Source organism: Bufo bufo, chromosome 3 (assembly GCF_905171765.1).
Source record: "Bufo bufo chromosome 3, aBufBuf1.1, whole genome shotgun sequence".
In the NCBI taxonomy this organism is placed as follows: Eukaryota; Metazoa; Chordata; class Amphibia; order Anura; family Bufonidae; genus Bufo; species Bufo bufo.
This window is the reverse complement of record NC_053391.1, coordinates 554,024,814-554,051,953: the sequence shown is the minus strand read 5'-3', so window position 1 is coordinate 554,051,953 and position 27,140 is coordinate 554,024,814. Positions and strand designations below refer to the sequence as shown.

General features: G+C 46.5%; 1 protein-coding gene across 3 annotated transcripts in view; it reads left to right on the top strand.

The window, feature by feature from the left end:
- Nucleotides 1–27,140, top strand: part of RCBTB2 (RCC1 and BTB domain containing protein 2) — a 107,668-nt gene that overhangs the window by 43,750 nt on the left and 36,778 nt on the right. For 2 of the 3 annotated variants that reach the window (XM_040425464.1, XM_040425465.1), the window contains exons 9-12: nucleotides 7,668–7,858; nucleotides 8,040–8,166; nucleotides 8,252–8,391; nucleotides 22,440–22,570. In XM_040425464.1, the coding sequence (XP_040281398.1) occupies nucleotides 7,668–7,858; nucleotides 8,040–8,166; nucleotides 8,252–8,391; nucleotides 22,440–22,570 (589 nt within the window). The remainder of the gene's footprint in view (nucleotides 1–7,667; nucleotides 7,859–8,039; nucleotides 8,167–8,251; nucleotides 8,392–22,439; nucleotides 22,571–27,140) is intronic. The other variant, XM_040425466.1, reaches the window with a different exon arrangement.

The window sequence follows — 27,140 nt, the reverse complement described above, 5'->3', positions numbered from 1 at the left end:
CTTCTGTTTAAGCCATTCTGTTGTTTATTTACTTCTATGCTTTGGGTCGTTGTCCGTTGCAACACCCATCTTTTGTTGAGCTTCAGCTGGTGGACAGATGGCCTTAAGTTCTCCTGCAGAATGTCTGATAAACTTGGGAATTCATTTTTCCTTCGATGATAGCAATCCGTCCAGGCCCTGACGCAGCAAAGCAGCCCCAAACCATGATGCCCCCACCACCATACTTCACAGTTGGGATGAGGTTTTGATGTTGGTGTGCTGTGCCTCTTTTTCTCCACACATAGTGTTGTGGGTTTCTTCCAAACTTAACTTTGGTTTCATCTGTCCACAGAATATTTTACAGTAATACTGTGGAACTTCCAGGTGCTCTTGTGCAAACTGTAAACGTGCAGCAATGTTTTTTTTTTGGACAGCAGTGGTATCCTTCCATGAAATCCATTCTTGTTTAGTGTTTTACGTATCGTAGATTCGCTAACAGGGATGTTAGCATATGCCAGAGACTTTTGTAAGTCTTTAGCTGACACTCTAGGATTCTTCTTCACCTCATTGAGGAGTCTGCACTGTGCTCTTGCAGTCATCTTTACAGGACGGCCACTCCTAGGGAGAGTAGCAGCAGTGCTGAACTTTCTCAATTTATAGACAATTTGTCTTATCGTGGACTGATGAACAGCAAGGCTTTTGGAGATACTTTTATAACCCTTTCCAGCTTTATGCAAGTCAACAATTCTTAATCGTAGGTCTTCTGAGAGCTCTTTTGTGCGAGGCATCATTCACATCAGGCAATGCTTCTTGTAAAAAGCAAACCCAGAACTGGTGTGTGTTTTTTATAGGGGAGGGCAGCTGTAACCAACACCTCCAATCTCATCTCATTGATTGGACTCCAGTTGGCTGACACCTCACTCCAATTAGCTCTTGGAGATGTCATTAGTCTAGGGGTTCACATACTTTTTTCCACCTGCACTGTGAATGTTTACATGGTGTGTTCAATAAAAACATGGTAACATTTTATGCTTTGTGTGTTATTAGTTTAAGCAGACTGTGATTGTCTATTGTTGTGACTTAGATGAAGATCAGATAGCATTTTATCACCAATTTGTGCAGAAATCTATATCATTCCAAAGGGTTCACATACTTTTTCTTGCAACTGTAGTTCTAAGTTACTATGCAAATCCCCCAATCTTTAAATTCTCATACAGGGGTGTATAAATTTTATTTTCTCTGGGAGAAAAAAAAACAAAAAAAACATTGAAATCCTTGCATGTCATTTTATGGCCTGCTGGTATGTTATGTTTCAGAAGAGCAGGAGATCCACAGATTGCAGGCCACATAGGGAATATTCACACGGTAGCTTTTTAAGCACAATATTGGTGCTAAAATGTTACCGCAAACCCGCCAGCGGCCGAATCCTCTCTGCCTCCCATACATCTCAATGGGAGGCAGCGTTGAGGAGGCTTAAAGCCGCTGCCTCGCATTGAAATGTATGGGAGGTAGAGGGGACCTGACCGTCGCCAGGTTTTCAGTGAAATTTCAGCTGAAAAAGCTGCTGTGTGAACGTTCCCTAAGGCTGCTTTCAGATCAGTTCTATTGTTTTCCATTGTTCAGGTCTGTTATTGGAGCAGAACAGCTGAACAACAAGAATTAACAGAAGTGCTGGATCCTGCACATTAACTATAATAAGGTCTATAAAATAAGGAAAAACGGTTCCGGCACTGCAATTTCTTTATAATAATAATTTACATTTTCTTTGTGTCCTATGGACAACCAGCTGCTGGCAGTCATGTGAGCCATTGAAAGGCTTTTGTCAGCAGATTTATAGCTGTAAGAACAGGCTGACCTGGGACATGTGTGCTGGTCAGCAGAAGCTACCTGTCTTGTTCTCATCCTCATCTGTGCCCGCATTTAAGAGAAAAATGAAGTTTTAATACATACATATGAGTCTCTAGGAGCAACAGGGGTGTTGCCATTACACTTAGCAGCTCCATTCTCCTTGCAAACGCTGTGCCCTCTGCACTTTGATCGACAGAGCAAGGCAGCATAAACATTAACACGCCTGGCCCTGACTTCTAAAGTCTTGTGCCTTTGTCGTGTGCTTCGGTGTCCGGCGCAGTACAGAATAGAACTGCTGTTGAGACTCTTTCCTGTACTGAATCTGCGCTGGGTAGTGACGCTCACGGCAAAGGTGCGAGACCAATCAGAAGTCAGGGCCAGAAGTGATGACTTTTACACTGCCTGGCCCTTTCAAAGTTCAAAGGCCGCTGCAGTTGCAGAGAGAACGGAGCTTCTAGGTGTAACAGCAACGCACCTGTTGCTCATTTGCAGCACTGTGGCTCAGTGGTTAGCATTGGTGCCTTGCAACGCTGATGTCCTAGGTTTGAATTCGACCAAGAATGACATCTGCATGGGGTTTGTTTGTTCTCCTTGTGGTTGCGTGGTTTCCTCTGCGTACTCCACTTTCCTCCTACACTTCAAAGACATACTGATAGGGAACTTGTGAGCCCTATTGGGAACAGCTTGATGCTAATGACTGTAAAGCGCTGAGAAATATGTCAGCGCTATATAAATGTGTAAAATAAATATACATTTGCATATATTAAAACATTTTTCTCTGAAATGCGGGCACAGATGAGGATGGGAACAAGAAAGCTTCTGTTGACAGCACACGTCCCAGGTAATCCTGTTTTACTGCTAAGAATCTGCTGACAGAAGCCCTTTAACAACAGTGGATAGGTGCCAGCTATCACCATATAAGCAAGGAGGTGCTACTGTTTTGCCTGAAAAGGTGCTATGTAGAGAAATGTATTCTAAATGTTTGTACAAATGGCATTTATATTTAATGATGCCTGCAAGTTTCACACTAACGCTAAACAGTTCCAGCAGGGTGTTCTGGTAGAGGGAGATCATCGTATCCCGCATAGCTGGATACTACCTTTCCCCGTCAGATCCCAGTGACTATAATGAGACCTGGGGGTAATCCGACCTGTATCCGGCTTTAGTTCCAGGATTCGGCTGGACAAAAACAGCTGCTTGCAGTGTTATTTTCCTGCCAAATCTCAGCACTAATGGTGGAAACAGGCCGAATCCCCACCAGATTCCATTATGGTCAATGGGCTCTGTCGAGGAAAGGTAGTATCCAGCTATGCGGGATACAATGAACTTCCCTCTACCAGAACACCCTGCTGGAACGGTTTAGCGCTAGAGTGAAACTAGCCTAATAAAATGGTAGCTTTTTTTTTTCAGGTATGCAGAATCAATTTAAGTACATTTTTAAAAAAAAAAATGTATTTACACATTGCTACAATCGTCTAGATACAAATTGTGACCATATTTGCACAGTGTGCACAATCTTGTGGTCTGAAGGATCCTCAGGCAACTTTGCAGGAGGCTTTTCACTTTTAAGAGCCTTCCTGTGTTCAAGGCATTCTGCTCCAAATGATTCTGAGTGTTCAGTGTATTACCATAATTTAGCTAATTATATTGTTTTTTATGTACAATGTTTAGCAATTTGTTCTACCACAAATAATACCATTGCACTTAATAGCTCAGGAAAAAATTGATAAGAATCAAAACAAAGGCAATATATACTCGGACATATGGCGGAGAGGAAAACTAATAGGAAAACTTGGAAAATAGCTTATAATTCAACCTAGAAAATGGCTCCAAGTTATGAAATGTCATTAGATGAATGGGTGGATAAATCGTATTTATTCAGCAAATCTGGTATATATAGATAGATACAGTATTATATGTGTATAATAAAAAAAAGGTGTATGTGTAATATATATATATATATATATATATATATATATATATATATATATATATATATATAGGAAAATAAATCAGGGCAGCACTCCTGGTGGTCGGGTGTGGGTGCCAGCGGCGATAAACACCTTACCAAGGTGTACAATATAGAATAAAGAAAGACACCGCAGCACATCCGTTTGGTGAAAAAAGTGGGACCCTTTATTCACCTGTGCGACGTTTCGGTCCGCTTACTGGGACCATTCTCCCAGTAAGCGGACCGAAACGTCGCACAGGTGAATAAAGGGTCCCACTTTTTTCACCAAACGGATGTGCTGCGGTGTCTTTCTTTATTATATATATATATATATATATATATATATATATATATATATATATATATATATATATAATTAGGGGTGCACCGAAATTCCGGCAGCCGAAAATATCGGCCGAAAATGCACCTAATCCACTTCGGCCGATATTGTTACATATCGGCCGAAAATATGGGGTGTGGGATTTGTCACCCACCATCTGCGGGCGGGCGGTTTACTTTGTCACTGCATCTTTATTTTACCTTACAATCGTGAGGCTCCAGTAACTAACAACTCTGCAGGCAGAGCGGAGGGCGGCGTAACGTCACTTACTCACGTGACGCGCCTGCTCCGCCTCCTTCATTCATAAAGTGGGCGGAGCAGGTGCGTCACGTGAGTAAGTGACGTTACGCCGCCCTCCGCTCTGCCTGCAGAGTTGTTACTGGAGCGTCACGATTGTAAGGTAAAATAAAGATGCAGTGAGTGATGCTGTGAGCAGCAGGGCCGGGGCTGTTATGGGTAGGGGGATCGGTCTATGGCACTGCTATGGGGAAAGGGATCTGTGCACTGTTATGGGGAAAGGGATCTGTGCACTGTTATGGGGAAAGGGATCTGTGCACTGTTATGGGGAAAGGGATCTGTGCACTGTTATGGGGAAAGGGATCTGTGCACTGTTATGCCCATAACAGTGCACATATCCCCTTTCCATAACAGTGCACAGATCCCCCTCTCCATAACAGCGCCACCCACAGATCCCCCTCTCCATAACAGCGCCACCCACAGATCCCCCTCTCCATAACAGCGCCACCCACAGATCCCCCTCTCCATAACAGCGCCACCCACAGATCCCCCTCTCCATAACAGCGCCACCCACAGATCCCCCTCTCCATAACAGCGCCACCCACAGATCCCCCTCTCCATAACAGCGCCACCCACAGATCCCCCTCTCCATAACAGCGCCACCCACAGATCCCCCTCTCCATAACAGCGCCACCCACAGATCCCCCTCTCCATAACAGCGCCACCCACAGATCCCCCTCTCCATAACAGCGCCACCCACAGATCCCCCTCTCCATAACAGCGCCACCCACAGATCCCCCTCTCCATAACAGCGCCACCCACAGATCCCCCTCTCCATAACAGCGCCACCCACAGATCCCCCTCTCCATAACAGCGCCACCCACAGATCCCCCTCTCCATAACAGCGCCACCCACAGATCCCCCTCTCCATAACAGCGCCACCCACAGATCCCCCTCTCCATAACAGCGCCACCCACAGATCCCCCTCTCCATAACAGCGCCACCCACAGATCCCCCTCTCCATAACAGCGCCACCCACAGATCCCCCTCTCCATAACAGCGCCACCCACAGATCCCCCTCTCCATAACAGCGCCACCCACAGATCCCCCTCTCCATAACAGCACCACCCACAGATGAATTTCATTCATGAAAAAGAATTATTAATAAAATCATTAAAAAAAAAGTATTTTAAAAGTATTTGGGCAAAAAGGCAGTTTCGGTTTCGGTTTTCGGTCAAGGGCATCCTGAATTTTCGGTTTCGGACCAGAATTTTCATTTCGGTGCACCCCTAATATATATATATATATATATACACACACAGTACAGACCAAAAGTTTGGACACACCTTCTCATTCAAAGAGTTTTCTTTATTTTCATAACTATGAAAATTGTAGATTCATACTTAAGGCATCAAAACTATGAATTAACACATGTGGAATTATATACATAACAAACAAGTGTGAAACAACTGAAAATATGTCATATTCTAGGTTCTTCAAAGTAGCCACCTTTTGCTTTGATTACTGCTTTGCACACTCTTGGCATTCTCTTGATGAGCTTCAAGAGGTAGTCCCCTGAAATGGTTTTCACTTCACAGGTGTGCCCTGTCAGGTTTAATAAGTGGGATTTCTTGCCTTATAAATGGGGTTGGGACCATCAGTTGCGTTGAGGAGAAGTCAGGTGGATACACAGCTGATAGTCCTACTGAATAGACTGTTAGAATTTGTATTATGGCAAGAAAAAAGCAGCTAAGTAAAGAAAAACGAGTGGCCATCATTACTTTTAAGAAATGAATGTCAGTCAGTCAGTCAGCCGAAAAATTGGGAAAACTTTGAAAGTAAGGGCTATTTGACCATGAAGGAGAGTGATGGGGTGCTGCGCCAGATGACCTGGCCTCCACAGTCACCGGACCTGAACCCAATCAAGATGGTTTGGGGTGAGCTGGACGGCAGAGTGAAGGCAAAAGGGAAAACAAGTGCTAAGCATCTCTGGGAACTCCTTCAAGACTGTTGGAAGACCATTTCAGGGGACTACCTCTTGAAGTGCATCAAGAGAATGCCAAGAGTGTGCAAAGCAGTAATCAAAGCAAAAGGTGGCTACTTTGAAGAACCTAGAATATGACATATTTTCAGTTGTTTCACACTTGTTTGTTATTTATATAATTCCACATGTGTTAATTCATAGTTTTGATGCCTTCATAATCATGAAAATAAAGAAAACTCTTTGAATGAGAAGGTGTGTCCAAACTTTTGGTCTGTGTATATATATATATATATATATATATATATATATATATAAATATATAGATCCAGAAAAAAGAGCGGCACTCCGGTAGATAAAAGCAAAGTGAACCCTTTATTCACCCAGCCTTGAAGAAGGCTCATGCTTGGAGCCGAAACGTTGCACCACCTGGGTGAATAAAGGGTTCACTTTGCTTTTATCTACCGGAGTGCCGCTCTTTTTTCTGGATCCATTTATTGGGGCTGTAAGTCTAATCCCCCTGAGACGTGCACCCGCATTCCCTCTCCTGTGCCAGTGCCGCCATTTTTCTTTCTCTATATATATATATATATATATATATATATATATATATATATATATATATATATATATATATACACACACACAGAGACAAATGATGAGGCAGCACTCCAGGTTTAGTGAAAGGGTGTTGGACCCGTTTACTTTCCCCTAGATCACTATATGATCCTTCTAGATACAATTGCCTCAGGATACAATATCAACAAATGGTCTTTTCTGACCCATCATAAGTTGAAAGCAGACTCTGCATACAATGCCTCAGACTCAGACCCAGCCAATCAACATTGCCATTTATGTGGTAAAACACTTTTATTGGTTGTCTAGTAGCTCCTCTGCGGTACTAAATGTTCTGTACTGCCCTCTGTCTGTTCCAGGAGAAACTGCTCCTTTGGACACTATCTGGGTGGCAACTAATTTTAATTTTTCTGGTACATGTATTTACTATGCAAGACCCTGAAGAAGCTCCTGCACTCACCATAGAGAGCTTCCAGCATCTATTCCTATCTGGTTTACTTAAGGAACTGCTTTATATATCTTGGTTATCTGCTTATTTTACTTAAAATGTCACTTTTTCTTATTCTGGGATGACATTTTGGACTTAGGAACCAATTAATGGTTTCCCATAAAGTTATGAACTCAAGTTACAATGGTCATCCCGGAACCAATATTGTAACCTTAGGGACCACTGTGTGTGTGTGTGTGTTTGTAGGTAGTGATCTGCGGATAAATGTATCATAATTGCATGTATAATATTGTTTATTTCTCATCAGAATAGTGGAAATTGCGGCTTGCCATTCATCCCACACGTCTGCCGCTAAGTCGCAGGGTGGTCAGGTGTTTATGTGGGGACAGTGTCGAGGACAAGCTGTCATCTCCCCTCATCTCACCCACTTCTCTTGCACTGATGATGTGTTTGCCTGCTTCTCCACCCCTGCAATAATGTGGCGCCTCCTTTCAGTAGGTGAGACATCTTCCAACCTGAAGATCGTGGTTTAAAATAATGCCAGTGCCACTTAAACCACTAGGGTGACCGCTACAGCCTGTACTACACTACTACTCATTTTTCTAGAAATATGGAGGCACAGTATATCTAGAAAATACTGGGCTGCAAAGTAATTAAAATTAATTTTTTCATCCTAAAGAGCCAGATGATCACCTGACAGTAGCAGAGTCCCTGAAGAAGGAATTTGACAATTCCGAGACCTCAGATTTGAAGTTCTTAGTGGATGAAAAATACATTCATGTGCACAAAGTCCTTCTTCAGATTAGGTAAGAAGGAAATGCTGTTCTGTAAGGTATATGGAGAGCTGAATAGGTGTGGGACTGAATTGAGCTTTTTTATTTTCTCCTTCAGATGTGAACATTTTCGTTCATTCTTACATGACAGTAATGAAGATGTAATTGAAATGAATCAGTTTTCTTACCCGGTGTATCATGCCTTCTTAGAATATCTGTATACTGATAATATCAGCATTTCTCCAGAGGATGCCATTGGTAAGTGTTGATGTGTTGTGGTTGTGTCACTAAATTACTAACATTTGAGCCACAACTTTCACATTATTGTTCTTAATTAAGGTGACCATGAATGGACTGTGGCTGATCTTAAAGCCTAGCTCCATTCACTTGTAAAGAGCTTAGATGCAATACTGCACACAACCTATGGACAAGAGTGGTGCTGTTGAAAGCAGGCATTGTTTTTTAATCTCATACAACCCCTTTAAGTACCAACCTTTCTTTATGACTGATCAAACTGTAGGTTAATAGGATGTTTAGGCATCAGACATTTTAATTTTTTTTTCCAGAGTCAAAAGCATTAACAAAAAACAGCTGTGTTTGAACAGATTAGCCATTATCTGAATCCTAAATTCAGTTAGTGAGTGATCATATACTGGCTGTGCTAATCTGATATTTGTGAGAAATATTCCTGTAATGCTGACCGTATAAGATAGTGTTCACAAAAGCGTCAGAATGGCAAAAAAAAAAAAAAGAAGCCTCCTACAGATTCCCCACTGCTGCTGTTGTAACATTATCCTGGTCCCCCACTGGTGTCTGCTTCATGGTTCCTCTCAACACACAGGAAATGTCCGCTTAGCAAATGATAGGCTGAGTAAGTGTTTTTGCTTTTTTGGGGGGGGGGGGGGGGGGGGGGGGGTGGTGAGATATGGAAGTGGTAGAGGAACAGTGAAGTGAGTGTTTTTCTTTTTAAATTAACTTAACATCTTTATTGCTTATACAAAAACAGTACACAAAATGCAATTAGAAATTAGTATACATTTTTCAACCCCTTTTATTTTTCTTTTCACTCGTGAGTATGGGTTTTTAAACGATGAATAAATAAAATCAGTGTGCTTCACCTGGACAATCCCTTTTAACCTCCTAATAGTCCCATTAAAATTTGAAAAACCCTCCCAAAAAGTCACATTTTTTTTTTATTGTAGATTTTTAATGTGTGTCTGCAGTAAATGCATTTTAACCCCTTAGTGACATAATTAATTTATTAATTTTAGCCTTAAGGACCAATAATATTTTATTAAATAATTTTATTAAATTTTTAGGTGAAAAGATAGAAAATACAGCAATTTTTACATTATCGTGTGGAAATTATTTACGACATTCACTGTGTTGTAAAAATAATTTTATTATGTGGGTCTGTACAAGTGGAAGGCTGAAAAGTCAGCCTGAATTTGTGGGAGGGGCATATTACCTTTTTAAGCTCCAGCCCCCAGCTCCTCAGGGCGCTTCTGTTCACATGCTGGATAAGGAGTCGCCTTGCTCCTTGTTGAGCTGCTTCCACTGCTGTCGCTTTTTTCGCCACCCGTACACCGCCGATTCCCGTCTGCAGGTTAGGTAATTCATGTGTGATGTTCGCCCTGCTCCACAGGGCTCCTCTGAGCGGCGGACACCTACTCCCGGCTCGATATGCACTCCAGACCCGAGCGCTCCGCCTCCCTCATGCGGCGGCAGGACGGGTAGGGTCCGGCCTGCGGGTTACCCCCCTCCACAGGGTGTCACCTGTCCTCCGGCTTGGGCGCTGTCACAGGCCGGTGTGCGTCCCAGCGTGGAGCGCACGCCGGAACTCCTCGGCCAGGCCTGGACTTCCGGTCACCCGATCGGCGTGCGTTCCAGCGTGGAGCGCACGCCGAATCCGGCCAGGCCTGGGCCCATGGTCACATGCTCGGCGTGCGTTCCAGCGTGGAGCGCACGCCGGAATCCGGCCAGGCCGGGGCCATGGTCACATGCTCGGCGTGCGTTCCAGCATGGAGCGCACGCCGGATCCCTCACTCAGGCCAGACGACTCCAGGGCAGCGGCTCCAGGGCAGGTAAGCTCTGTCCCCACCGGGTCCCTTATTACAGAAGCACCCGGTCCGGGCCCCCATGTTCCGGCCTTCTGGTGGTCGGATCAGCGTGCGTTCCAGCGTGGAACGCACACCGATACCTGCTCCCACATCTGGGTCCCCGCTCAAACTTGCGACTCGGGACGGGGGGCCCCGGCCCCCAGTCCACCCGTCTACATGGTCACCCCCCACCAGGAATTCTACCCTGGTTTCCCTGCTTCCAGGGGTAGAGGGCGTGCGTTCCAGGGTGGAACGCACGTACAACAAACCGATATGCGAATTAGGCAGGGGTCTAGCCCTGAGCAACAACGGCCATGTGTATAAACGGCCATATTTAAAAAAAAAAAAAAAATATAAAAAAAAATAAAAAAATAATATATATAAATAAATCGGCAGGGTCACCAAAATGGTCACATGGTAGGTTAGATACTACAGGTTAGCCGACGGGACCAAACTCGTTAGGTTTGGTTGACGCAGACAATACCTCCATACGCGGTCACTGCTCACTGATCATTTGCCTGCCGTTACCTGTACCGATTTGTAGGGATGGCAGGACCGTGCGGTATGTGTATGTGCTTTTATTCATGTGCCGCTGTTTTCCGCTGGATCGCCCAGGCTCATATCTGCCCCTGTCTCCTGGTTCGCCCAGGCTCATACCTGCCTCTGTCTCCTGGTTCGCCCAGGCTCATACCTGCCTCTGTCTCCTGGTTCGCCCAGGCTCATACCTGCCTCTGTCTCCTGGTTCGCCCAGGCTCATACCTGCCCCTGTCTCCTGGTTCGCCCAGGCTCATACCTGCCCCTGTCTCCTGGTTCGCCCAGGCTCATACCTGCCCCTGTCTCCTGGTTCGCCCAGGCTCATACCTGCCCCTGTCTCCTGGTTCGCCCAGGCTCATACCTGCCCCTGTCTCCTGGTTCGCCCAGGCTCATACCTGCCCCTGTCTCCTGGTTCGCCCAGGCTCATACCTGCCCCTGTCTCCTGGTTCGCCCAGGCTCATACCGGCCCGATCTCCTGGTTCGCCCAGGCTCATACGTGCCCCTGTCTCCTGGTTCGCCCAGGCTCATACCTGCCCCAGTCTCCTGGTTCGCCTAGGCTCATACCTGCCCCTGTCTCCTGGTTCGCCCAGTCTCATACTGGCCCCATCTCCTGGTTCGCCCAGGCTCATACCTGTCTCCTGGTTCGCCCAGGCTCATACCTGCCCCTGTCTCCTGGTTCGCCCAGGCTCATACCTGCCCCTGTCTCCTGGTTCGCCCAGGCTCATACCTGCCCCTGTCTCCTGGTTCGCCCAGGCTCATACCTGCCCCTGTCTCCTGGTTCGCCCAGGCTCATACCGGCCCGGTCTCCTGGTTCGCCCAGGCTCATACCTGCCCCTGTCTCCTAGTTCGCCCAGGCCCATACCTGCCCCTGTCTCCTGGTTCGCCCAGGCTCATACCGGCCCGATCTCCTGGTTCGCCCAGGCTCATACCTGCCCCTGTCTCCTGGTTCGCCCAGTCTCATACTGGCCCCATCTCCTGGTTCGCCCAGGCTCATACCTGTCTCCTGGTTCGCCCAGGCCCATACCTGCCCCTGTCTCCTGGTTCGCCCAGGCTCATACCTGCCCCTGTCTCCTGGTTCGCCCAGGCTCATACCTGCCCCTGTCCCCTGGTTCGCCCAGGCTCATACCGGCCCGATCTCCTGGTTCGCCCAGGCTCATACCTGCCCCTGTCTCCTGGTTCGCCCAGGCCCATACCTGCCCCTGTCTCCTGGTTCGCCCAGGCTCATACCGGCCCGATCTCCTGGTTCGCCCAGGCTCATACCTGCCCCTGTCTCCTGGTTCGCCCAGGCTCATACCTGCCCCTGTCTCCTGGTTCGCCCAGGCTCATACCGGCCCGATCTCCTGGTTCGCCCAGGCTCATACCTGCCCCTGTCTCCTGGTTCGCCCAGGCTCATACCTGCCTCTAAAAATATTTTTTTTTTTTATATATATATATATATATATATATATATATATATATATATATATATATATATATATATATATATATATATATATATATATATATACAGTGAAATCGGTAGGTTCCAATCACCAGCCTTTCATACGCACTCCTGCCGTGCCATAGCAGGAGGAAGGCAAGTCATCCTCGGTTCCTCAGTTAGGGTGAGGGCCCCGGGGCCCCTGCTGGGTGGAAGGAACCTAGTTTCAGCACGGTGTTCAAAGAAACCGGGGTCTCACCACGAGTAGGCCAGGTCGTCATTGCCCGCCATACCCATTCAGCGGTCACTAAATGCTCATTGCAGTCATCTATTCTATGGTGGCAACAGTGCCATGTGTTATAGGTACGTACTTCACGTTACTTCCTGCTGCTGTCTCGTCTACTGGTTCATCCAGGCTCATACCTACCTCTGCCTCCTGGATCGCCCAGGCACGCACCTTCTTCTGCCTCCTGGATCGCCCAGGCACGCACCTTCTTCTGCCTCCTGGATCGCCCAGGCACGCACCTTCTTCTGCCTCCTGGATCGCCCAGGCACGCACTTTCTTTTGCCTCCTGGATCGCCCAGGCACGCACCTTCTTCTGCCTCCTGGATCGCCCAGGCACGCACCTTCTTCTGCCTCCTGGATCGCCCAGGCACGCACCTTCTTCTGCCTCCTGGATCGCCCAGGCACGCACCTTCTTCTGCCTCCTGGATCGCCCAGGCACGCACCTTCTTCTGCCTCCTGGATCGCCCAGGCACGCACCTTCTTCTGCCTCCTGGATCGCCCAGGCACGCACCTTCTTTCTGCCTCCTGGATCGCCCAGGCACGCACCTTTTTTCTGCCTCCTGGATCGCCCAGGCACGCACCTTCTTTCTGCCTCCTGGATCGCCCAGGCACGCACCTTCCTCTGCCTCCTGGATCACCCAGGCACGCACCTTCCTCTGCCTCCTGGATCACCCAGGCACGCACCTTCCTCTGCCTCCTGGATCGCACAGGCACGCACCTTCTTCTGTCTCCTGGATCACCACGCTCATACCTACCTCTGTCTCCTGGTTCCCCAGTCCCGTCACCCTCCTCAGTTATGTTCTCTTTTTCCTTCCGAACCTTAGGATTTGCCCTCTCAGGAACGTGTCCTGATCATTCACTCATGCGATATTTGGATCAAGGTCAGGTGACCCAACACATCGATACAGGTAGTAACCTCTAAGCCAGGTACGTTGCCCAGACCGACTCAAACCTTCTCGTAGGCACCAGTCGTACTACGTTCTGATCTCATATCCCTCATTGCTCACGCCAGGAACCTGGTTCAGCTCTCCCTCTCCCCCAACACCATCAGGAACTACCAAGCCGGTGTCAGGGTTTACGAAGGTTTCGCCAGGTCCCACCCGCTGGTGGCTTGGACGATGTCTCCTACACCCTGGCGGTTATAGGCCACGGTCACCGCAACCACAGGCTGTCATTCAACACCATCAAGCTGTACCTAGCGGGGGGACAGCACTGCGCAATGCTTCATAACCCGAATGGAGGTTCCATTTCTTCAGTGCAGCCGGTAAAAGCTGCCCTTAGGGGGATCCAGAAGTGCGGGGACGTCCCTCCCGCCCGTAGGCAGCCTGTCTCCGGCGAGATGTTGGGCGTCTCTCGCCCGCGCTGGATGGATTTCCTTTTGGCCACTCTCCTAGTTGATCATTGAGGCAGCCATGTATCTCGGGTTTTACGGGTTCCTCAGGCCAGGTGAGTTCACCAGCACCTCCCCTAAGCGTCAGGGGTCGCAGGCGCGACAGTTGTCCTGGGCCCGTGTCCATTTCATCCTCTGGCTCCCTTCCACGAAGGCCAATCAGCATGGACCTCCCTCCGAGGCCAGGTTTTAAAACCTCCAACGATTGGTGGCCAGTCATGGTCCCTGTCAATTGCTGGCCCTGTTGCAAGATGCCTTCCCTGAGGCCTCGCTGCTTCCTTGGCATGGGGGGGGGGCCCCCTGTCGTCAATCTAGTTTGTGTCCCACATCAGAACGCTGGCCTCAGGTCTCGGTTATAACCCGCTGGCCATCACAGGACACTCGCTCCGAACCGGAGCCACGTCCTCAGCATCAAAACGGGGTCCCGGCGCACGTGATTAAATGCATGGGTAGGTGGCGCTCTTCTTGCTTCACGTGATACATCCCGAACCCGCATGTTGAGATTTCCCAGGCATTTTGTAATCTTGCTCTCTGGGTGGTATTAAAGGCTTTTGGTCACTACTCTGCTCTCCTCGTTTATTTTTGCCCACTACTAGGCTTACCCTCGCTCCTGGCTCCCGGCACAACACAGCCAGCTAGGTCAGGGGAAGCGCTTCACCCTCTCATCACAGTTAAGCCTCTCCCATAAGTGGAAGGCTGAAAAGTCAGCCTGAATTTGTGGGAGGGGCATATTACCTTTTTAAGCTCCAGCCCCCAGCTCCTCAGGGCGCTTCTGTTCACACCCACCTACCCCCCCTGTTCTCAAACACTCCCTTTTAGGGTATGCCCACTACTAGGCTTACCCTCGCTCCTGGCTCCCGGCACAACACAGCCAGCTAGGTCAGGGGAAGCGCTTCACCCTCTCATCACAGTTAAGCCTCTCCCATAATGAGTATAATTAGACATTTCTATATATTTTTACTATTTTTCCTTTCCTCTTGCAGCCTGTCAGCTCTGTAACTGCTCCCCCTCCTCCAGACTGAAGGGGAGGGGTGGCAGTTGCTTTAGCATATCTCTGGTTTGGTACCAGCTAGAGATATGGGCTTTGAATTGTTTGAAATTCCAAGCCTTCAAACAATACCAGAATGACAGCAATATCTTCAGTACAGGAGAAGATGTCACTGTTAGAAATTATGCAGCTGAAAGTGAAAGTGAAAGCAGGTTTTACCCACGATTTCCAACTCTATTTTAAGTGATTTCTCCTCTGTTGCTTGGACTTTAGCTGTCATTTTGGTCTTCTATGAAAGGTTGGAATGCCAGCTTTCAAACAAGACCAGTGCATGCTTCTAGGGGCTTCCATTGAGGAGGTATCAGCAACTAAAGCAGCCCTCCACTTCTGCCCGAGCTCAGTTCGGGCAGAACATTTAAGTACGTTTCCCACAGCTGAGCTCCAGCAGAACAGTTAGGTGGTTAATCTTTTCTTGCACTGTAATAGTATGAGGTGTGGGTAGTTCCTGTACTGCTCCATACTATTATGATGGGAGGGTGGTGTGGGCTAAGGACATGTGAAGTGGGTGTTAGGTGCAACATACAGCGGACACCTTGATGCAGCGCCCAGGATTTGACTCAACTACAATCTTGCTCAATTAACATCTGAGGTGCCATACTAAAGCTGGTAATACACAATTTTTCAGCAGGTAGGATAGCTGTCTTTCTTAAGGCCCCTTTCACACGAGTGAGAATTCTGCGTGGGTGCAATGTGTGATGCGAACGCATTGCACCCGCACAGAATTCGGACCCATTGATTTAAATGGGTCTGTGTACGTGAGCGGTGGTTTTCACGCATCACTTTTGCGTTGCGTGAAAATTGCAGCATGTTCTATATTCTGCGATTTTTCACGCAATGCTGGCCCCATAGAAGTGAATATGGCTGTGTGAAAATCGCATCCACAAGCAAGTGCGGATGCGATTTTCACGGATGGTTGCTAAGAGATGTTGTCTGTAAACATTGTTTTCTTATCACGCGCGTGCAAAGCGCAGTAAATCGCATTGCACCCGCGCGATAAAAACTGAACGCGATCGCGCAGTTTTCACTGAATGCATCCGGACACGCTCATCTGCAAGGGGCCTAACTTTCCCATACACCTACACATTTGGTTCGGTCGTGCGTACATGTGTTAATGGGCAGAGAAGAGAAAGCAGCTCCCAGACACTTCTGTCTCGCTATTCAGTTTGCCTGATCTTTCTCTCCCCTGACATCATCTGTCAGAGGAGAGTCAACATGTTAGACTGTCGGCTGAACAGTTCATACTAATGTTTATGGGGGCCTTAAGCATTGACCGAAAGATATGTTCTCTTACAAGGGGCTCCCTCTTTAAGCCCTTCGACAGACAGGACCTACCAGTGGCCCCTCAGGTTTGCAGTGTACAAGAGTCGTTTAGGCCTTGCCTAATGCTGGGTTTACACGGCCCGACTGTCGGGCAAATTATTGGGGATGAATGTTCCTATGAACACTAGTTCTTGATAATCGGCCCGTCTAAAGGTGCAGCCAATCACCTGATGAACGAGCAAAACAATTGTTCATCAGGTGAAACATTCGTTCACACAGGCAAGTACCGTAAATTATAGTTTTTGGGCAGCAGATCGTGGTGTCTGAACAGCGAACTTCTGCCTAGAAACAATGCAGATGTATGAGTGATTGCTCACTCTCATACCGTGGAGGTGACCACTGTATGTAAATGCAGTGTTTCACTCCCACTGAATGAGCAGCCAGTTGTTGGGAAGGAACGCAGAATGTAATGTAAGTGATCATGGGATCAATAGGGTTAAGTGCCTAAGTGGGGGAAAAAAAGTGTGTAGAAACACTTTAATGGCCTAGATAGAAATAACCCACAGTAAGCACCGGACTTACAATAACGACTGAGTAGCCAGTGCTCTAATGTTTCTTTAACTCCCATAGTAGTGAGCGAAGAACAGCAAGCTACAGTTTCCATAGTAAGCAAAGGTCCTTTTACAGACAGGTTATCAGGGATGAGCGTTTCTATAAATAATAATATATATTCCTAATTGGATGTTCGCTCATCGAATGATTGTGGCTTTCAGCCGGCACCAAAAATCATAATTTTTCCCCGACTCCTCCACAACGGCACTCCAGGAGGGTGTCCCCGCCTCCCCAGGACAGGAAACAATGTAGAAGCTCAGACTTAAAAGGCCCCCTCCCCTTACCTGCTTCAGTTTGTTGTTTGCTGTCCTCGGGATCGCGTGGAAGCCGCTCCTGCTACGTCAGGGGTTCATCGACGCACGGCCTTGATAACTTGCCCCATCCGGGAGGGCCGTGCAGAGGTCGGGAGTTGACGGGTCCTGTCCCCGTTCCTTCGGCATAAGTCCTTCGGTGAAGGCAGCCCCGGGCTTCCGTTCCCTGGCTCATTGCGGGAACGAGGGATCGCGTGTGTGCGCACAGGCCGGAAGTTAAGTTGCCAGTTCTCTGCGTCACTTCCGGTGGCGGGTGACGTCAGAAGACTGGCGGATATAGGGCTGGGAGCGCGAAGTTCGGCGTCCTGCATCGCTGACCGGTGACATGTCTGCTCCTGTGGAAGCTCCCGAGTCCCGTAAGCCTGTGGATCCTGCCGCCCAGAGCCCGGTAAGCCTCCTTCCTGTCTGTAATTGACCCTGCTGGGGGGGGGGGGGGGGGGGGTGTAGGGGAAAAGCACATTACTATTTCCCTCACTGGTGTGGTGCTGGTGTTAATAGTGTAGCCCTATTACAGAGCCCCGAAAAGATTCAAATATTATCTTACAGGGCAAGGACACCAGCACCAGAAGATCTGAGGAGTCATTATCCAAGAAAAGATGTGCAATATGTAGAAAATCTAAGTCAAAGAAGTCACTATGTCCAAAATGTACGGACAAAATAGTTTCGGAGGAATCGCCCTCTTTTTTTTTTGAATCAATCCGAGACATGATTAAAGAAGAGGTTAAATCAGCAATTGACACAAGGCTCCCTCCGTGTTCTCCTCAGCCCTCTACCTCTCAAAGATCTCAGTTGTCGGACCATCAGCCGGAGCCTGACTCTGAGGAGGATTATCCCTTGAGGAAACTGAATCCTCTGATGAGGAATCGGGGAGACCCCTTTGTAGCCCAGAAGATACAGAAAGGCTGTTAAGGACCATTAGGGCTACAATGAAAATAGAAGAGACTAAGGAGCCTCAGTCCGTGCAGGACAGAATGTTCCAGGGGCTGGGAGAAAAGAAGAGAAAGGTCTTTCCTGTTCATAGTAACATTAAAACGTTGATTAAAAAGGAATGGAAAGATCCAGAGAAAAATAATTTAATCCTTGCCTCCTTTAAAAGGAAATATCCATTTACTGAGGAGGATTCAGTTCTGTGGGACAAGACCCCTAAGATTGATGCGCCTGTCGCCAGGATATCTAAGAAAACTTCTCTTCCCTTCGAAGACATGGGCCTTTTAAAAGATCCTATGGATAAGAGATGTGAGGGTCTGTTAAAACGTGCATGGGAGACAAACACAGCCATGCTTAGGGCCAGTATAGCCGCTACCTGCACATCAAGATCCCTGTCAGTATGGCTAACACAGCTTGAAGAGCACCTGGTGGCAGGGACTCCAAGGGAAGAGATCCTGGCCTCAATACCTACCTTAAAACATGCCTGTAATTTCCTGTCAGATGCATCCGCAGACCTGGTGAAACTCTCTGCTAGATCCTCAGCCCTCTCCAATTCTACAAGAAGAGCTATATGGCTTAGATCTTGGTCCGGTGACGCCAGTTCAAAGAGTCGGCTATGCTCTATTCCGTGTGAGGGAGGTAAGCTGTTCGGGTCAGTCCTTGAGGACATTTTAGAAAAAGCATCAGACAAAAAGAAGGGATTTCCTTCAGAATCAAAGTTTTATCAGCAGCGTCGGTCCTTTCGGAATCAAAGGAGAAATAGACCAGACCAGAAGAGAACAGACAGTACCGGAAGATGGCAATCCTCCAGAGGAAGAGGGAGGGGGTTTCTATTCAACCCTGAATCCACTTCTAAACCCGGACAATGACGCCAGGCCTCAAGTAGGTGGCAGGTTAAAGATGTTCTCCAAGGCCTGGGAAAAGATTTCTTCCGCCCCTTGGGTTATAAACACCGTATGCATGGGGTACAAACTAGAGTTCAATATGCCTCCTCCGGAATACTTCACCATCAACAAGCCGTTAAAAAGATCAGAAAAACAGCAGGCCTTAGAGATGGAGATATCATATCTCCTAAAGAAGGGCGTAATTGCGGGGTTTTACTCTCCCATATTCCTTATTCAAAAACCAAACCAGTCCTTCAGACTAATAATCAATTTAAAAAAGCTAAACAAATACATGACCTACAAAAGATTCAAAATGGAATTGATCAGATCCACAGTGAATCTCCTATCTCGCAACTGTTAGATGGTAACTATAGACCTTTCGGACGCATATTGCCATGTTCCCATACACGGAGCATACCAAAGATATCTCAGAATAGCAATAATCCTAGGAGGTCAGGAGTACCACTTTCAATTTCAGGCACTTCCCTTCGGGATATCATCAGCCCCAAGAATATTTTCCAAGATTATGGCCGAGGTGACGGGATATCTACACCTTCAAGGTATAATAGTGGTCCCATATTTAGACGACCTCTTGATAGCAGGTTCATCTCTTCAGGACCTCCAGGGGCATCTGCAGATGGTGCAGGGAAAGCTGACTGAGTTAGGCTGGCTAATAAATACCCAGAAATCCGACCTGGTTCCCAGTCAGCAGAAAAAATTTCTAGGAATTTTGCTAGATTCACACAACCTCATGTCCTTTTTGCCTCCAGAAAAACAAATTACCATAAGTCAAAAGATCTCCCAATTCTGCGAGGCCAAAAGAGTGGCCATAAGGGACATCATGAGACTGTTAGGACATCTAACATCCACCATCCCTGCAGTGCGATGGGCCCAGCATCATACAAGGACATTACAAAAATTTCTCCTGGAATCCTGGGACGGAGATCAAAGCTCCTTAAACAAAAGAATAGAAGTTGCATTAAGAGTGAAGATGTCTATCTTCTGGTGGAAGATAAAGAAAAATCTCCAAAGAGGAGTTTTCTGGCGACCGGCGGATCAGATCATCATAACAACAGATGCCAGCAGCCGAGGCTGGGGAGGCCATACAGGAAATCAGGTAGTTCAGGGCACCTGGAGCCCAGAGATGTCAGCAGCCTCTTCAAACATAAGGGAGCTGTCGGCAGTGCTGGAAGTTCTTACGTATCTTCTTCCGTATGTAAAATCCCATCACGTAAAGATACAGCAAACTTAAACCGACAGGGGGGTACCAGAAGCAAAGAATTACAACAGTTGTTATGGAAAATTTTCAGTTGGGCAGAGAGGAATATAAAGTCCCTGGTAGCGGTCCATCTGAAAGGCGAGGAAAACAGAATAGCGGATTATCTCAGCAGAGAGGTTCTAAGAGTGGGAGAATGGTCATTAGATCCCAACATGTTCAGGCAAATATCTCTCAGATGGGGGTTACCAAAAGTGGATCTCTTTGCAAATTAAAAGAACAAACAACTTGAGCTATTCGGTTCCCTCTCCAGCAGGGATCGCCCACTAATGGTGGACGCTCTGTCCTGTCCATGGCCGAAAGACCTCCTGTATGCCTTTCCCCCTTACAGTATAATTCCGAAGGTGCTAGTAAAGGTAATAGAAGAAGAGGCACAATTAATACTGATTGCTCCATTTTGGCCAAAAAGGTCCTGGTTTCCCCTCCTCTACAATCTGTCGGCAGGTCAATTCTGGTCTCTCCCATCGTATCCGGGACTACTACGCCAGGGTCCAGTGCTCCATCCAGATGTAGCAAGACTTAATTTAACAGCGTGGAAAGTGAACGGGTCCACTTACAACAAAGAGGCCTATAGGAGTCCGTAATATCCACTCTACTTTGTAGTAAAAAGGACTCTACCTCACGGATCTACAGAAGAACATGGAAAACATTCCTGGAGTTTGCAGGAGACAGACTGTACCACAGTCAAGAAGCTAATATTCCACTCATACTGGATTTTTTGCAGGCAGGCCTTGACAAAGGTCTCAGACCTAACACCATAAAGGTGCAAGTCTCAGCATTAAGTAGCTTTCTTGAAGTAAAGCTAGCAGACTTACCATTAATAAAGCGATTCATAAAAGGAGCATTCAGAAAATGCCCATTTATTCATTCTACCATTCCTCCTTGTGACCCGAATTTAGTATTAGAGGTTTTAAAGGAAGCACCCTTTGAGCCCTTGCAGGAGATCCCACTTAAGCTCCTAACCCTAAAAACCGCCTTTCTACTGGCAATAACATCTTTTTCCTGCAAAGCACCCTATCTCACAGTGTTAGAGGACGGTATTATCCTTAGACACACCCCGATGTTCCTACCCAAGGTGGCCTCAAAATTCCATCGCCAACAGGAGGTGTCGCTTCCATCCTTTTGTGAAAATCCAGCCTCTGACTTAGAGAGAAAATACCATAATTTGGATGTCAGAAGATGTCTGCTAACTTACCTGTAAGTCTCAGGAGTATTCAGAAAATTGGACCATCTCCTCCTTCAGTATCAGGGCCAGCATAAGGGATCAGCGGCAAGCAAGAGTACCATATCCAGGTGAATCCGAAACACCATCGAGTTCTGTTACCTGCAGAGAAGCTTGACCCCCCCCCCCCCCCTAAAGGGATCAAAGCGCACTCTACCAGAGCCGTGTCGGCCTCATGGGCAGAAAATGCCTCTGCCTCAGTAGAGCAAATATGCAGAGCAGCTACGTGGAAGAATCCAAATACTTTCTTTAAACATTATAAATTAGATGTACTCCAAAATCATGATTTATTGTATGGCAGAAAAGTCTTATCTGCAGTAGTCCCACCCTAGAGTTTATTTCTCTATTAATCCTCCTGGAGTGCCATTGTGGAGGCGCCGGGGAAAAGAGACGATTACTCTTACCGGTAATTGGATTTTCCAATAGCCTCCACAACGGCAATGGATTCCCTACCCAAGTTGTGTAATTATTGTGGGAGTTATAATGATAACATAACATATCAATACAGTTCTTGAACTAACTAACCAAATCCTATATCATTAACTGAAGCAGGTAAGGGGAGGGGGCCTTTTAAGTCTGAGCTTCTACGTTGTTTCCTGTCCTGGGGAGGTGGGGACACCTTCTTGGAGTGCCGTTGTGGAGGCTATTGGAAAATCCAATTACCGGTAAGAGTAATCGTCTCTTTTATACAGCAGATTGGCATGTATAAACAGCAATTTATTCATTTTTTTTATTTTTTTATAATGGTATATTATTTTGGGACATAAAAAAAATATTGCATCATTAGTGATGATCCAAAAATAACGACATATGAATTACACACTAATGTACCTCAAAATTATACCTACATAAATTACAACTTGTCCTGGAAAAAAGCTCATACAGCAATGTCTAACAAAAAAAAAGAAAAGCTTGCAGGAAAAAAAAAATTTGGTTTCATATCTTCTCTTTCCTACATCTGCATTCATATTAATCAGTGTTTTGGTTGCACTGAATGAGAAGAGAGTGAATTTACCAACTCTGTTTTATTTTTGCAGGACTTTTGGAGCTTGCTACATTGTATAGAGAAAATCGACTGAAGCAGCTCTGCCAGCAGACCATAAAACAAGGTATCTGTGAAGAGAATGCGGTGGTACTTCTGTCAGCTGCTGTTAAGTATGATGCTCAGGTACAAGGAAATCTCCTTTATGTTGTATAGAAACAAAGACTGAATTATCATTTGTATCACTTCACTTCATACATAAACCATAGTGGAGTGAAGTCACAGATGATTCTAGGTATTAAAACAAAACACATAGATTTTTATAGGATATGCCATTAATTCAGATCCAGCCATTGGGACTGGCCCACTTGCCTCAAACAAAGATGCTACGTTCCTATCTGCAAGTCCATTTAAGTGAAAAAGGCTGAGGCATTGTGTGCTTTCCCTGTAACTGTGGCTTCTTCATTCTTTGGATTAAAAGTTTCAGATGTGGGACCCCCACTGATCAGACATTGATGGTATATACTAGTGATAAATCAGTCTACATTATCTATATGCTGTACATGGGAAATAAGCCGGAAAAAACGAAACGTTATTTACCCTTGAATCATAACTTTTATTAATCATTTATATACTTTGGACAACATTATTTTGTGAGCTATACAGAATTTTTTTTAATATTTGGCCCTGTTAATCAAGAAGGAGAGGCAGGGGCTGGCAGAGTTATCAGCCTGAACCCTTCCTCGGTGCACTTAATTGCTTATTTGAATATCGATTTTCTCCAGAATGAAGCAGGGGGTTGCTAAGAGAATAGCATCATTACATTCAACTGAGCTAACCCTACAAGGCATTTTGCTGGTTTATAAAAAGAACAACCAACAAAATGTAACATAATATTCTTATGTGTCTGTTGTTTGTTATTGTTTCATCAGATATCACATGAAAAATACATCAGAAAAACAGTGCATTGTTATCTTAGGCTGCAGCCATGTCTACTACCCCTACTTCTCCTGCTTTAAAGCTGAGTCAGGAAGTATAGGAGGAATGGGTGGGAAAACTTTTCTCTACATAACGAGAGTTGCCATTTGTAATCATACAAAACAGATTTGGTTACAACCATGTGGAACTGTAGTAGACTTGAGAATACATTATTTATCCTGGCAGACTTGGTAATGTCATATACGCGTGACGAAGCAAGTCTCGCGTTACCTGCAGCAAGATTTGCCAGGCCTTAGTGGAGCCCATACATTTTAGCGTACTATGGAGGAGATATTTTAAACAAAGTTTTCAAATGAATCAAGTTCAGATTGAATCGGGTTCTGATTACCTATCTAGGCTTGAGAGAGCAATCAGTATATGATCGATGGGGGTCCACAGGCAAAGGCTGGCAGCCTTAGTCCTAGAGGGCAAATCCAGTCAAGTGGTTAATTTTTTTGCTCCGCCCATTATTAAAAGCCCCTCCTACATTAAATAGGCCATGCCCAACAAACACTGTACAGCTGAAATTCTATTGTTGAGGCCTGTCTCTACACATCATACGGAGAGGGGAGGGTCTGTCCTGGCTGCACTGCCTGCTTCACATTATACAATAAACAGCAGACTACAGCCAGGAAGCTTCTCCGCTCTCCTCCCTCCCCAGATCCTGCTCAAGGCCTGTGGTTCCCCCCACCATCTGCCACCCGTCTGTGGCCTGCTGCCCCCCTTGGCCGTCCTCACCCAGCTCTGAATCCTCCTTCTGCAAATGTCAGGGGGAGGAGCCGGAGTATCTCCTCTCCCACATAGCGCCACATACCTCTTACATTCAGTGATGTCACCTTTGTTGTAGACGTTCTCTTTCCTCATCTTCTCCATTCAGACCAGACCGCCATGATGATTTTTCAGCCATCTCCAGTCTCTGCAGAGATTGACAAACAGACATTAGTTTCCCACATTTCCATCATCTTCACATCTTCTGAACACCCTTCCCTGCCACCCCCAATACTATACTGCAGAAACAGTCCCCCTGGAAATACTACTACCACACAGATAGTGCCTCCTTCAACAATTATTGGTACACAGTGCTCTAAAAAAATAACTGCGCCCATACACTAATAGTACAGTCCTGATCAAAAGTTTAAGACCACTTGAAAAATGGCAAAAAAAACATATTTGGCATGGCTGGATCTTAACAAGGTTCCAAGTAGAGCTTCAACATGCAACAAGAAGAAATGGGAGTGAGACAAAACATTTTTTGAGCATTCAATTTAATGAAAACAACGAATAAACTGAAACAGGGTGTTTTTCAGCTGATCAAAAGTTTAGGACCACACCTCCAACCCCCCCCCCCCCCCCCCCAAAAACAGAAATCCAACTTCCAAACATGAACTCAGTAATGAGTAGCTCCGCCGTTATTGTTTATCATTTAAAAAATTCGTTTCGGCATGCTTGATGCAAGCGTTTCCATGAGGTGAGTGGGAACATTTCTCCAAGTGGTGCAGACGGCCGCATGAAGGCCATCTACTGTCTGGAACTGTTGTCCATTTTTGTAAACTTCCCTTGCCATCCATCCCCAAAGGTTCTCAATTGGATTTAGATCAGGGGAACACGCAGGATAGGCCAAAAGAGTGATGGTTGAAAAACCCAGTTGTTACCACACAGACGAGGGCCCTCAGTCATAAAAGAATGCTCTCTGCAATATCTGGACATAGCCAGCGGCTGTTTGATGCCCCTGCACTTCCTGAAGCTCCATTGTTCCACTGAAGGAAAAAGCACCCCAGACGATTATGGCGCCCCCTCCACTGTGGCGCGTAGAAAACATCTCAGGTGGGATCTGCTTATCATGCCAGTAACGTTGGAAACCATCAGGACCATCAAGGTTAAACTTTTTCTCATCAGAGGATAAAACTTTCTTCCACCTTTGAATGTCCCATGTTTGGTGCTCTGTTGCAAAGTCCAAACAACCAGTTCTGTGGTGTTCAAGGAGACAAGGTCTTTGAAGAGGTTTTTTTGTTTTTGAAGCCCTTCAGTCTCAGATGCCGTCTGATGGTTATGGGGCTGCAGTCAGCACCAGTAAGGACCTTAATTTGGGTCGAGGATCGTCCAGTGTCTTGACGCAGGGCCGTCTTTTCGAATGGGCACGCTGGGCAGTTGCCCGGGGGCCCCACTTGCCTGGGGGCCCGCCTGCCCAGTGAACCCACCAGCCAACTTCCCAACCGTCATTTAGCAGCGTTGCCGCCAGGGCCGTCTTTACCAAGGGGCAAAAGGGGCAGCTGCCCTGGGCCCAGTTGCTCCTGGGGGGGCCCAAGGCAGCTGCCTCTTGAGCCCTGCTAGCTACTGCCCCGGGTGTCAGGCTGTCGGCTACACAGGCATCATGATCGTACTGTGTTAATGATCTTAATTCTAGGACCTTAATGAGTTTTAATCTAGGACCTTAATGACATCATTACCATGTGACCAGTAACCTAGCAATTACTGGTCACATGGCTATGAAGTCATCACAGGTCCTATCAGGAGTGTTGCAGAAGTTAACTGTGGAGCTTTTCTGTGTAAAGATTACATCAGAAAAAGGTGACATGGGGTTGTTATTTTAATATACTGTAAACTACTGTATAGTGGGGTGCTGTGTACTGTGTGGGGGGCTGTATACTGTGTGGGGGCCTGTATACTGTGTGGTGGGCTGTATATTGTGTGGTGGGCTATATATTGTGTAATGGGCTGTATATTGTGTGGTGGGCTGTATACTGTGTGTGTGGGGGGGGGGTGGCCTGTATACTGTGTGGTGGGCTGTATAGTGTGGGGGGCCTGTATAGTGTGGGGGGCCTGTATAGTGTGGGGGGGGGGGGGGGCGGTATAGTGGGGGGAGTGCTATACTGCTGTACTGTATAGTGTGGGGGGCTGTATACTGTGGGTGCGGTATAGTGTAGAGTGCTGTACTGTATAGTGTGGGGGGCTGTATCGTGTATAGTTTGGGGTGCTGTATACAGTGAGGTGCTGTATAGTGTGGGGGTCTATACTGCTCTACTATATACTGTGGGGTACTGTATAGTGTAGGGTGCTATACTGCATACTGTGTGGTGCTGTATACTATAGGGTGCTATACTGCATACTGTGTGGTGCTGTATACTATAGGGTGCTATACTGCATACTGTGTGGTGCTGTATACTATAGGGTGCTATACTGCATACTGTGTGGTGCTGTATACTATAGGGTGCTATACTGCATACTGTGTGGTGCTGTATACTATAGGGTGCTATACTGCATACTGTGTGGTGCTGTATACTATAGGGTGCTATACTGCATACTGTGTGGTGCTGTATACTATAGGGTGCTATACTGCATACTGTGTGGTGCTGTATACTATAGGGTGCTATACTGCATACTGTGTGGTGCTGTATACTATAGGGTGCTATACTGCATACTGTGTGGTGCTGTATACTATAGGGTGCTATACTGCATACTGTGTGGTGCTGTATACTATAGGGTGCTATACTGCATACTTGGGGGTTTACATCCACTTTAATCATACAACTAAAAAAACGAAATAAATATAGATATATATATATAAATGTACACACACTCTGGTGCTGGTGGGTAATGCTGGTGTGGGTACTGCTGGTGCTGGTGGGTATTAATGTTGGAGTGGCGTGTGTACTGCCTGGGTACTCTACATTGTGACATCACAAAAAAAAAAATGTTTGGGTTTACATCCACTTTAAGTTATTAGTGCCCCTCAAGTTTTGACTGTAATATCTTATGTGTCCCCCTTATATAGCAATCT